Source organism: Choristoneura fumiferana, chromosome 21, assembly GCF_025370935.1.
Source record: "Choristoneura fumiferana chromosome 21, NRCan_CFum_1, whole genome shotgun sequence".
Classification (NCBI taxonomy): Eukaryota; Metazoa; Arthropoda; class Insecta; order Lepidoptera; family Tortricidae; genus Choristoneura; species Choristoneura fumiferana.
Window position 1 is genome coordinate 14,211,307 of NC_133492.1, and position 14,206 is coordinate 14,225,512.

The 14,206-nt window shown below is 38.7% G+C and overlaps 1 protein-coding gene across 1 annotated transcript in view; it reads left to right on the plus strand.

The window, feature by feature from the left end:
* The window catches only part of LOC141439537 (tyrosine-protein phosphatase non-receptor type 9-like), a 68,230-nt gene that overhangs the window by 12,908 nt on the left and 41,116 nt on the right, over positions 1–14,206 (plus strand). The window contains 3 exon segments of the mRNA XM_074103826.1: positions 882–1,103; positions 2,181–2,270; positions 4,385–4,525. Coding sequence (XP_073959927.1) covers positions 882–1,103; positions 2,181–2,270; positions 4,385–4,525 — 453 coding nt within the window.

The following is a 14,206-nucleotide window of genomic DNA, read 5'->3' on the forward strand; positions in this document are numbered from 1 at the left end:
TGGAGGACATTATTTCATCCTTCATGGTTGTAAAAGTAAGTTCCTACTGTACTGCTCACAGTAAAGCTCGCTTAATTTAGTAGGAGGCCGACTGTCACTGTCATTTTTTTTGGTATGATTTTATTGATCACCTAATAAATACATTTTTGGTGACCTAATAAATAATATTTGTTCCTAAAATAGTAGATCCCTAATTATCACCTAAATTGAATCACCAAATCCCTAATTATCACCTAAAGCCAAAACCAACCAACCTCCAGCCAAAACCAACCAACCAATTCCTGTCCAGCGGTGGTGCAGGGGTTATAGCACGCAGCACGGATTGCTGAGGACCTGGGTTCGATTCCCAGCGCTGGTCTCTTTTTCTGGTTTTTCTGTGCATCCATGTCTCAGTTTGTATTTTCGATATGGTTTCACGGGATACCCGTAAAAGTAACAAATTTGGAGTTACAATAAAAATACAAAAAGACTCCAAAAAACCAATCTAATTGAAGACATTTCGGACGGTTCATAAATGACGGAGTTCTGAGGTAACAAACATAAAAAAAACCGAATTGATAACCTCCTCCTTTTTTGAAGTCGGTTTAAAATCATTTAGAGCCATCTTAGGCAGTAGGCACCAACAAGTTTCGGGCCCCGTTGTTACTTTAATAAAAAAAAAAAATTTTTTTTATTAATTTGTCAAGCTAATATCGGTCTTTCGAAGCCCTGAGTGCGCTTATGAAAAAGAGGATACTGATCATCATTGGCTTACAGTGGGTCAATTCCAGTTTAGGCAGCTGGTAGTTTGCGCCTGCAGCAGCACGCCACCCTCCCGCAGCAGGGTGCGCTGCCTACCGTCAATGCACGCCATAACTGACCTTTACTTTTCTTGTTTGCAGGCGACGAAAGCCTTCCTAGATGCTCTCAGCGAGTCGGGCGCGGTGTGCGTGTCGCGCGCGACGGCGATCAAGTTCCTGCTGGCGCGCAAGTTCGACGTGGCGCGCGCGCACGCGCTGTGGCGGCAGCACGAGGCCACGCGCCGCCGCGAGGGGCTCAACAAGTTCCAACCTTTCGAGGACCCGCTCAAGACGGAGCTGGAGACCGGAAAATTTACTATACTGGTGAGTTAACACGAGCTTAGCTTAATTGTTATCGTTCGCTAGCTTAATAAAAAAATTCGAACTCTCGTGGTTGTCCATCTTTGGGCTAGTCAAGACCACATCGTTTTTCAGTGTTGTAACTGAAGTTGTACTAGTTTTCCATCGCTCCATACAATCTCCAGTATGGTTGACACGCAATGAATCTGTTCTCTTTGGAAGTTGTCACTCGAAAATGTATTCAGTGACTGCTAATAAGCTGCGGGTATCGAATTTGTTATGTACCTAGTAACTAACAATACCTACTAAGCATGGGAACCTCAGACTCGAATTAAAGCATCTGATTGATGGTAGATTGAACCTTAGGGTACAAGGGTCATAGACCCCACTGCCGATGGACGAGTTGGTAGTTACACCTTGGTAGTTGGATGCCGGTAGACTGGGATCATATATTGTAAAAGCATTAAAGGAGACTTGATTTCGGGTTTCGCTAGTGGTGGCGATGTTTAAGTTACATTAATAAACGGCCCGGCAAGGTATCGACTTTCTTTATCCGGCCCACTCTGGGGTTTACCTGTGGGCTATGTGACCATAATATTGGATATACTACTGACCGGTAGTATACGTAAATGGTACCTACTGAATGTAACTAAAAATGGCAGTCTGACATGATTTAAGACACGCCGACATAATGCTACAATTTACACATTAAAAAAAATACTGGGTACCTGATCTAGAATACTAGACGACTAAGCTAGATACATAATAAATAACTTTTCATATAAACCGGCATTCAAGAGTGGGTACATGAATAAACATCACAATACCTACAAGGTAAATTCACGGTCGTGAAACTTATTACCTTACCTAACTGAGAACAAACAGGCGCACTGATGGAATGACATTCGTAGAGGGACAGCCTGGGTTTTTTCCCTGACACTCGCGGAAATTCATACTAAGCGAAAAGATTTGGATGGATTTGGATTTTACATAAATACTTTAAATACTCAAATTTGAACCCTTGCTTGCTGTTTTAAAATCACTGAATATGAATATGTATATATGGAATACGTTTCTTTATAGTGATTTTCCTTTTTGCAGCCATCACGGGATGCGACAGGCGCGGCGATTGCGGTGTTCACGGCCAACAAACACTTCCCAGCCCTCACCACGCATCAGATCACATTGCAGGTATGCTGGCCTGGTATCGTGTCTCTGTATCTTTTTTAAAAAAAAAAAAAGATATTAATAAGACACACATAAGTACAGACATCATGTAATACTAATAGATCCGAAACTCGTATCACTTTGAGTTATTTTTGTGCAATATCGCTCGCTGCAAATAATATAGGTAATTAAATATTAATTATTTTTTCGTTTGTGCCAGGGCATTTTCACAAAAAAGTGTACCCATTTTTTATATTTTGGAAAAAATATGGTTTTTCCTGCTCAGAATCGAAAACGCAATCGATTCCTATGGTTTCAAAAATGCCCCAATCAAAAATGTCAGTTTTGTGACGTTTTTTTCATACACTCGATATTGGGCGTCACAAAACGGACTCATAAAATTTGTAAGTATGAAAAAATAAAATTCTTTTTGAAAGAAAAGGTACACGTTTTTGTGAAAACGCCCACCAAGAAGAAATGAAATCTGAAAACTACAACAAAAAAATGCTCGGAGATTCCTATTTCTATACAAAAAGTTATCAAACAATAGCAGATTGTACAACAAGACATTTTACCCAAGACGTTCATATAGCCACCCACGCCGGCACGCCGAGGGTGGATAGACACGTCGAGGGGAAAATGGGTTTAATGCACAAGTTTCACTTCGATTGCCAGAAAATGAAATAGCAACAGTGGAAACAATTGTTCATTTACTATGTACCTTGTATTTCGCACGAATTACCATATAATTATATTTTTTCTAGTTTTATTCATTTATTTTGATTGATTTTTATTTTTTATTATTATATAAATTAAAAATTATTTAAAAAATATGTAGAAACTTTTTTTGCGTTTGCCGCTGTTGAAACCTGACTTATTACCTTGGTCTTAGACGAAGATTTTACTTTATGCACTAGAGCATAAAAAGTAATCTTATGTCGCCTAGATCCAGCATAAACACGAACTTTACGAGCATGAGAAGTCAAAAACATTTTTTGAATAGATTCATGGTTATCTAACTATGTAATGGTAATCTATACGGCACATATGAATATTGCTTGAGAGAAAGACATTCACTGTCACGTCAAGCCTGCTCTAGTCTGATCTAGGATCACTCGACAATATTATTTATGGTCTTACTAGGTTTTATCCTCTTCCATTTTCGTGTCTTTTTTTTACCATCGCATTAGTAATCTAATTTCATGTCCAACGTAATACTCGTAACGTGGAGTGCATTAGATCAATAGGGGCGGCAGCGCAAGCTCACGCCGCATCTGCGCGCCGCCAGCCCCCCCAGCCCCCCAGCCCCCCAGCTCAAGTCGTTGCCTACCATGAAATTGACCCAATAATGCACGCCTATGAGCCTAAGCCTACTCTAAACGCCTACCGACCGAAGTCTGAAAAAGAGGTTAGTAGTTGTTTCTGCATCAGGGTTCAGATACTTTGGTCCATGAACGAGCTACTCATGTTCATGTACCATAGCAATATTAGCAATTAATCTATTCGGTGACTGATGGCGCTGGACCTCGCTACACCCACTTTCGCTGATTTTTTTGATCCGACGCGACTAGCCACTCTTATCTGACCCATGCTACAAATCGATCGAACTGATCAATATACACTATACAGTGAGAATATTATTCGGTAACCGCTATTCCGAGACCACCCGTTCCGACCCGAGGCCGTATCGCCTAACGTTTCTGTCTGACGCTCGCAATCTCAATCAAATGAAAGATTCCGATTCCGATTCAGAGGCCATATAGAAATAATATCGAATTACAAGAAAACTAGGTTAAATTTGAGTAAATCATGTTTCTCCATCAAAATATTTCAAATTCCTACACTATAAAGCAGCATAGTAGCCCTAAGTAAAGGTATTTGGAAAAATCTATCTTTAATATTTGGGGATCTACACAAAATCACCTCACGCTCATAGACTTCCCCTTACGTTTTTTCTGTCTGGCGACCTGGCGACGGCCAGACATTTATAATAATCTAAGTGACAGATAAACCACAAACGAATGCTATGTTGCCGAATTTTTTTATGTAACTGCTTTGAAAAGTTTGTCAATCAAAGGTTAGTTAGGTCTCTCATTTCTCTGATATGTACTCGTAAATGTTCTATCCCTGGTGTACAGGGCGTGGTGTACCAACTGGACGCGGCGCTACAGAGCGCGGAGACGCAGCGCGCGGGGCTCGTGTTCGTCTACGACATGACTGACTCCAAGTACACCAACTTTGACTACGAGCTGTCCCAGAAAATACTCACCATGCTCAAGGTCAGTGCCTATATTTTACTTTATCCTACTAATATTATAAATGTGAAAGGTTCTGGAGACGTTTGGATGTTTGTTACTCAATCACGTCTAAACCGCTGAATCGATTTAGATAAATTTCGCTATACAGATAGTTTGAGTCCCGGAGAAGGACATAGAATAGTTTTTATCCCGTTTGAGAATGAGATGGCGCTTAAGCCGCACACGGTTAGCCGCATAGTGCGTATGTAGCCTTAGTTTCCCTTTCATTGTCACCCACCCACAATTTCTTCAGTTTACCGATGATCTGACCCTAGTATATGCATCAAAATATCAGGAGCATATTAAAGGTAATCAAATCACGGTCTAAATTCCGCCGCATTAATCGGTGCACACACAAGTGTAGGTGTGTTAGTTCTAGAAAGCTGTAATTTTGTATGAGTAGTATATATATACGTCGAATTTAAATACATCGTACCTACATCAGATTTTAACATGACGTATTAAAAACTATTCCGCTGGTTTTATGCTCACAAAACTCAAAAGTATCAAGCAAGAAGTTACCATAAATCCAATTTTCTTTTTTCAGCGTTTCAGATACCGACCTCTCCTGATCCTAAGAAAAACCTCTTAACTTCCTGCGTTTCCTGAATGTACCCTCTTTCCTGTTTCCGCTTGTATGTGAAGTTATCGACCTTCATAAATGTACAATTTAAATAAATATTGTTTGGTAGCATTGAATTTTCTGATTGCCCATGGAACTACTTTATGTGGCCCTAATATAAGTTTAGACTGCAAAAAACTAAATAGAATGGGGATTCTGCATCTGCATAAGTTGATAGATATTATGTTAATTTCTATCACTGTTATTTTGTTTTTGGGTTTCTTCATAATTTGGTTGAACCAATTAGATCGACCGGTTTGATAAATAAGAAGAAACTATATTATTCCCATTAAATGTTATGAGGATTAACGCGGACAACTTGTGCTTAACTAACTATACATGGGAAAATATATAGCTACAGATCTATTGAATAATGTTTTTCCATCGTATTTTGTCGGATAAGTTCGTATTTATCTTGCTTCAATTAGCTCCAGTAAACTTCAGTCAGCTTGTTCAGAAAGCAAGATAAATACGAACTTTTCCGACAAAATACGATGGAAAAACATTATTCAATAGATCTGTAAAATCAAATGCCCATTCTTTGCACAGATGATGTCAGATACAATGTGGGAGTAACTTTCTGCAACAAGTGGCTCATAAATTGTATTAAATACGCCATCTATTGAGAGTCTCTGTAATTCGTATGGTTCGTTTCGGGGTTCGTGGGGACGCGTTCAAAGAGAAATTAGGTTTCCGATAGATGGCAGCAACCTTGCGGGTCAAGAGCGGACCAGGTTTCATAGCCGTGCAACTACGCGTCACGCCTTTACCGCAAACCGCAACGCAACACATTATGTTTGGAATGATAAAAAAATACTTTAATCGACATAAACTGGGGGAGATCCACCTTTACTCTAATTAAGACGTGTTGGTATTGTCACGACCAAAATGAAAGAGACAAATGTATTATATGACATTGCTGTACTTTTTTCGGTGATTGTCATCAATCTAAATTCGAAAAATGGTCCGGTCATGATCTAACAAATCACTTTTAGACGATACTACGTCCAGCAACTTTTGGAAGTCTACTGTCCAGCCACTTTTGGAAATATACTGTCTAGCAACTTTTGGAAGTTTACCTACTGTCCAGCCAGGTCCAGCCACTTTTGGAAGTCGACTGTCCGGCCACTTTTGGAAATATACTGTCCAGCAACTTTTGGAAGTTTACTGTCCAGCCAGGTCCAGCCACTTTTGGAAGTCGACTGTCCGGCCACTTTTGGAAATATACTGTCCAGCAACTTTTGGAAGTTTACTGCCCAGCCAGGTCCTGCCACTTTTGGAAGTCGACTGTCCGGCCACTTTTGGAAATATACTGTCCAGCAACTTTTGGAAGTTTACTGTCCAGCCACTTTTGGAAGTCGACTGTCCGGCCACTTTTGAAAATATACTGTCCAGCAACTTTTGGAAATATAATGTCCGGCCACTTTTGGAAATATACTGTATACTGTAGCTACTTTTGGAAATTTATAATGTAAATTGAATTTTGTTTGCAACTATGTTCAGTAACTTATGCACAATTCATGTGTCTAGTATCTTTTGTAATGTTATCACTCGACTACGGCAAAGCCAAAGGAAGAGTAATGATTTTAGCAGTCTATGTATTTACGTATGTTCCACCGTAGCATCAAGACTACTCGTCCGATTTTAATAAATAAGGTGCCAATCGATTCGTTATTTTGTTCGACAAGTTTCGTTGCTGACTGTCCCTACGTCCTAGGTTTTACGGTACTCTCGTATTTTTTGCTGGCTTTCAAATTTGCACCTACAAAGCTCTCAGTAGGTGCGAGTGCGAATCACACTTGATTATGTTTACTGTTAATTACTAGACATGAAAAATCACGAACAATTACTATGGTTACCATTTATATAAAAGAAAAAAAAAGATTTTATATTGTTTCCGATTATTTAATTCAGTCGTAAGTCATGGTACCTACTTTGTGAGCTCTACATTTTGAGATTAAAATCTCAATTTTAAAAAAAGGTGACAAGGCATGTTATTTCCGTGGACCCTTCACTTAGTTTATTAGAACGCTTAAAGTTTTTTAGGTTAAGGTCAAAAAGAACCCCGTTATCTTGAAGTCGGTGGCAGTTGCATCAGGGTTGACGCAGGAACTGGGGAAATTTAAAGTTGGCGCAATTCTTAACCGGGTCAGATGCTGGCCTCGATGGAAAATCTTATTGGTGCCGGATAACATTTTATTTGAATTCTATTGCAGACTTATAAATGTTTCATTTAGTTCTTTGAGACTATTGAACGAGAGCTGAGATAAAGATAAAGCAATTTTGTACTTTCGTAATGTTGACCTTACGTAACTAGCTAGAAAAGTTAACTGTGACCTGTAACCGGTCTATAACTGTATATAGAAATACTAGCTTATGCCCGCAACTTCGTCTGCGTGGATCTAGGTTATCGCGCGGTGGCGCCCTCTACCGGAATAAAAGGTATCTATGTTAATCCTTGGGGTTCGAACTACCTGTATACCAAATTTCATCAAAATCGGTTCAGTGGTTTAGACGTGAAAGCGTAACAGACAGACAGACAGTGTTACCTTCCCATTTATAATATTAAAGTAGGGATTTGAGAATAGAATTACGGTTAATAGGGGTACTTATTAGCGCAATAGAACCCAAAACAATGACTTTTAGAATTATTGTCGGTTTGTCTGTTTATTTGTTTGTATGTGCGTTTTTCCCGCTAATCTCAGGAATAATAAGTGTTAATTAAATTTTGACGCAGGTATCTTTTGTAAACTGCTCTAGGTACATACCCACTTAGGAACCGATTTCTGCATTCATAACTGGCTGAGATAAATCTAAGTCCACGCGAACGTAGTCGTGCAGCTGATAATCAATAAAAATGTTTACTCACTGAGGTGCGAAGTAAAAAATACAAAATGGAGCATTAAAGTGGGTAACACATGAGCTTGCTTGTGCTTTTCTCATGTTTTACAATTTGGCGGATTATTCGCTAGTCGCTACCGAGTGAAACGCCCAACTTCCTGCAGTTTGAATTTGAATTCACGAGACGAGGTTTAGCTCGGGCTCTGCCGTGTCTTTGTGCAATCAACATAACATTGTTGAATGGAATAGCCACACTTAATTCAGCCATGAAAACTGTAACGAATTCAACATTTTAACTATGTTTTGAATTACCCTATCTCTTCAAATTAACCTATTATGTCTTCAAATTGTTCCGGAATAAGTATTTTAGCAGATGGTTGAGTTAATTTGACTGAACATGCCTGTTGACAAATAAATGTTACAATGTTCAATGTTCTTGGACTTTGAATCAAAAATTCAGATAAAAACTTTTATAGGGCTATACAGTGAAACTAACCCTTATCTCAATCCTAACCCTGTATTGTTTGAAATAGTTGCCATATCCATACTTATATTAATATTATAAATGCGAAAGTAACTCTGTCTGTCTGTCTGTCTGTCTGTCTGTCTGTTACGCTTTCACGCAAAAACCGCTGAACCGATTTGGATGAAATTTGGTACAGAGATAGAATAGACCATGGGAAAGAACATAGGCTATCTTTTATTGCGAAAAAGGCTTTAAGGGGTTGAGATAGGGGGTGAAAGTTTATATGGTGGAAGTTCGTCGCTGTTGGAAATAAAATCATGAAACTTGGCATTTAGGCACTTAATAAGAAATAAGTCGGTATGTGTTTTAGCTTTTTTGAAAATTCGACCTGTGAGGGGATGAAATAGGGGATGAAAGCTCATATGGAAGGTCGTCATTATCGAAGATAAATCGATGTTTCTTTATGAAACTTGGTATTTGGGCACGTGATAAGAGATAAATAATTGTTCGAGCGTTTTTTTTTAATTCTTCTTCTTAAAACCGGTTAAAATCGACTCGAACTCGCGCGTCAAGGGTTCCGTGCATAGGTATTTATGAATATCAAGTGTTAGCAGAGCCAAGCTCATAAGCAAAATGTACGCAATGTGGGGTCATTTTACATGGCTTATTAACATAGACAGTCAGACATGACAAATTATGATTTTCAGATTTTTCTTACTTATTTTGCTATAAAGGGAAAAAAATTTGCTATAAGAGCTTCCTTTATAAAAATTTTCAAGTTTCTAGGACAGCCGAAAGTACCCTATAACTTTTTTGAGTTTAGGGTTTTAATTTCAACTCGATAAATACTCCGCACGTTTACGGGATAAAGGGTCTTGACAGACAGACGGACGGACGGACAGCAAAGTCATCCTATAAGAGTTCCATTTTTTTCCTTTTGAGGTACGAAACCCTAAAAAACATTTGTTCCGGGTCTTTTCAAATTTCGACATTTTTCATACGTACTTGAAAATATGGGGATGAAAGTTCGTAAGGAATTCCAAACAAATTTACTATAAGTATAGAAATATGTGTAAGCAATGCTTAGTAAGAATGCCGTCTTAATTATAATCCTACCCTCCTAATTTACAATACATACAAGACGTAAGATGTCAAGAACTCGCTCACTATGAAGAATTAGTCCTTTTGTGTTGGCAGGGTAGAATACTTATGTTTTACCAAATAATGGAAGAACAAAAAAAATTAGTTTAGATATAAAGCAATGTATTAAAATACGTTATTTTCAGTAAACCGTAAAGTTTCTATGTGCTATTATTGGCAGAATAGGTACCTAAATAAATTAAATACTTTCCAAAGTTACTATTCCACCGGACGAAGTCGCGGGCAAAAGCTAGTGTTATAATAAATATAATTCAAATATCTCTTCTTAATTCTCTTCTTTAATAACTGTCAAAACATACATTTTACAAATATACATTGTACCTTTATTGCTAAACTTTTTGTCTATGATAACATCTCAAGGCTTTATGCATGAGTTGCTTTCATTTCACCCGGTCACAAAGTAGACCCGGTGTTCAGCTTGTGCAGTGCAGATGATAAAGGAGAACTAGCACAGGCAAAATATGTACATCAATAAAACTTTATTTATAACTTTTAACTTGGCACTAGAAATAAGGATCAGCCGAGTCCTACCAAAATTTAGACGTCCTACCCTCTCCCAGGGGGTATGGGCAGGGGCCAACGTTTAACAAATGCAAATTTTACAAACTGGGATATTGAGGTGTCATTTTCGATGTATTTTTTTGCGCTGAATCGAATGGGACTATCCCATACCCATAGGATCAATATTTTGGGTAACATAGTTTAATCCCCCCCCCCCCTGCCCATACCCCTGAAAGTGAGATGTCATTTTCTATGTATTTTTGTGCGCTGAATCAAATGAGACCATACCCATACTCGTAGGATCAATATTTTGCGAAATATGAAGGGTGTTTGTTGAAAACATAGAAAACAAAATATTTTTATTTTAACTCGACCAATTTTGGATTTAAGCAACAATATAGGCTTCTCAGGATCACTGAGAGCAAACAGTATTACCGTCACATCCACATCTTAAGAAACTATTGTTGGTAAGTGATTTTTAGACTGTTCTATGTTTTCAACAAAAACCCTTCATATCTCGCAAAATATTGATCCTATGAGTATGGGTATAGTCTCATTCGATACAGCGCAATAAATTACATCGAAAATGACACATCACTTACCTAGTTTGTAAAATTTGCATTTGTTAAACGTAGGCCCCTGCCCATACATGAATAAATGTTTTTCTTCCTTTTCTTTCTTTCTTTCATACCCCCTGGGAGAGGGTAGGACGTCTAAATTTTGGTAGGACTCGGCAGATCCTCATTTCTAATGCCAAGATAAAAGTTATAAACAAAGTTTCGTTGATGTACATATTTTGCCGCCAAAATTTATGCCATTTTTCCTGTGCTAAACCCTTAAGAGCGGTTTCGGTCTTAAGTGATCTAGCACGAAGATCCACGAAGTCTTTTATGTTTCAACGCAATTAACTAGTCAAGATTCGATTACCAGCGGGCAATGTGACCAAAATACCCAGGAATCCTTTGGCCACATTGTAGAATTTTTGTTTTTTATACGGAGTTGATCCAGAATGGACTTGTTACTTCTTTTGGCGGTCCACTATATACGGAATATGGAATTCAAATACTTATTCTGTTTTTGATGGGTATGGGTCCCCTCATAACTGAAGCGAGCCTGGGAAAATCCATATTCATGAAACATAAACATAACATGTTAAATAGAGGTTGTAATATCGTAATGCTTTCGAGAATTTCCGTAGGTTGTGCAAGATTGCGTAAGGTAAACCCGCCATAAAAAATAATTCATTTAATTTGGTCTTAATGTAAGAGACCCTGTTAAGCAATTTATACTTGAACTAATTAATCAGCGCATTGTTTTCAATAACGGCAGCTCATTTCCCTTTTCTAAGCCCGTTTTAATCTACAGGGATTCTTGCCTTCCCGGTTTACATTCAAACTCAATTTGGCTGTTGTATATGTACTTACGTATTTTAAGGACACTGTAAATAAAGTCGTGCTCCGTTTTGTTTTACGACGATGCTATAGAGCTAATCCCCCGTGTATTGCAGTTTTATGACTCGTCGCATCACCAAAAGGTTTCTGACGGCTTTTGGGTACACATGAGGTAGACAATACGAAGAATATATCTACATGTTTATTTCCAAGATAAATAATAGTGAGAAATACGAATTATTTGTTTCTACCTAGATAAATAATAGTGAGAAATAAGAATTATTTGTTTGCCTTGTTTTTCGTGGATCATTTGTGGTCAGTTTGATTTACACTCGTTCGTTCAATTAAACGTGACTGATCTGTTTTTATAACTGTCTGAACGAAGGGTTAAGGTTCTTCTGTATAGCTGAATTTTTATTAATTATATATGTATGGATAAGGTTGCGTATCCGCCAAGACTAAGCGCTGGGTTAAACGGTATGCGAAGAAGAAATCCATCTCTAGAAAAAGCTGCGCTGAGCGGAGCGAGGCTAGCAAATCGAAATTATCTTATTGCTCCACCTATTCCTCACACGCGCTTACTTATGTAGTTACGTCGAACAGCTTTAATAGATGCATAGGTTAATGGAGTTTTTGAAGATAACCTCGGATTATTAACGGGCAGGGACACAACTAGTAATGTGTCAAGAACTTACACTAGCTACGCTGCGAAGATAAAATCTTCTTTAAATTACATATTTGAATTTCTGAAAACTAAATAAAAAAACATAGCCATTAACGTCGTAAATCTCTTAGTCTGATTGTTTTTACCATACATAGATAGTTCTAGAGACCGAGACGAGAAGTTTTGTGATTTTGGAAATTATTTAGTTACCTATACAATAAATTTAAAGTCACCCTTGTAGTCCACCTAGCACATTCGGCAGTTATTTTTACAAATGATTCATATTTTATAAAAAACACTAGGACTTACGAGGTTAAAGTGAATATAATTGGTTCGTTTGATTTGAGGAGTCCGTAATATGGATCCCAGAGCCGCCAAAGAACTCTACTTCAAGTTGCTGCCGGCGATGCAGTTTTTGCAAGGCATAATATTACGCGAACAACCGCTCGAGTTTGCAAGTTGCTGTAGAGTTCTCAACTCGCTGTAACTGAATAACTTGCTCGGGTCTGTCCATAATGCCATTCTGCCCACCTCTAATTAATTTTCGGTCACAAATTCAAACAAAATTTTAAATTTTCAGTCCTGATGAACTGACGCACAGATGAATAGCGATCTGTTTTGTAGCAAGTCGTTACAGCTTTAAAACAACAATCGGCATGTTGATAAACACAATACCATTTTACGGGGATTTTTCATTTTCATAAAATTATGGCATTTGCCGTATGCTGCGTTGCATTTTAATTGCAGTACAATTATTATTTACTTCCGTCGATTAAAGCCCAGGCCGCGATGTCGCTCTGAAAAGGTAGAATTCCATTGAACGAATTTCGTGCGAGATTTAACTTCCATGAATATTCATAATCGTTTGATAAAGATCAAGGAAAGCTTAGCGAATTCAGGTTATATACTGAGGCGCCGATTTGATTTGAAGTGTTCGGATCTAATTTAAATTTTGTCGGTAGCACCGGGAAACTGTTGCCGGTTCGGTATCACATAGTTTATCAAACAAGCGTATAGGTGAAGAAAACTGTAGTCGTAGCTCCGTTGTAGAGCGGGTCGTAGCGTAGCGGCCGGCGCCCACTCCGCAGCCCGCCCAGCGCCCCAGCCCTGCCTACGTCAAGCTACTGCTACGTCAGTACAGCCCGCGCTGGCCACGCGACTGCACGCATCCTCTGCGACGCTCCTTATTTGTTTGATTTACGCCGGGCATCTGATGTGAACGAGCGTTTAAACTATCAACTAGCACCGTCATCGTATGCGGTCAGTGCAGTTATTGCGTTGAATTCTGCGGTGCGGCCTGCGGCCGAGTGCGCTGCGAACAGGTGGAATCATCGAGTGCTATTATTATTGGGTGTTGTTGCCGCTGGGCAGTGTTGTGCAGTGTCTATATCGGCTCGTGCTAGCAGCAGCTGCCGGGCCTTGCCAGTGGACCACTTCCGATCAATAGCCAACAGCTGAGGCGATCACTCTTATCTTCACGATCCACGATCATCTTAGGTAAATACCGACGGCGAATACTAAATGTTTTGATGCAGTAATCACTGATAACAGACGTCAATCACGAATTATCTTAGATTTTTCACGAAAACTTGACTAAGTATTTTTTTTTTTCAATTTTTAATGTTTATGTTAGGACGGGGAACCATTCCAAACTATCCATCCATTATCAAACTATCGAACGATTGATGTTTTTATTTTCGGCTAATTAAGACAGATTAAATGTCACAAATTTACATACTATGGTACTCTACCTAGTTTTAATCGTGGAAAACATAATCCATACTCCATACTAATATTATAAATGCGTAATATTATAAATGTGTGTTTGTATGTTTGTCCGTCTTTCACATCGAAACGGAGCGACGGATTAACTTGATTTTTGGCATAGAGATAGTTTATGGGCCAGAGAGTGACATAGGCTACTTTTTATCCCGAAAAAATGCACAGTTCCCGAGGGAACAGCGCGCGATAACTGAATTCCACACGGGCGAAGCCGCGGGCAAAAGCTAGTTATCTA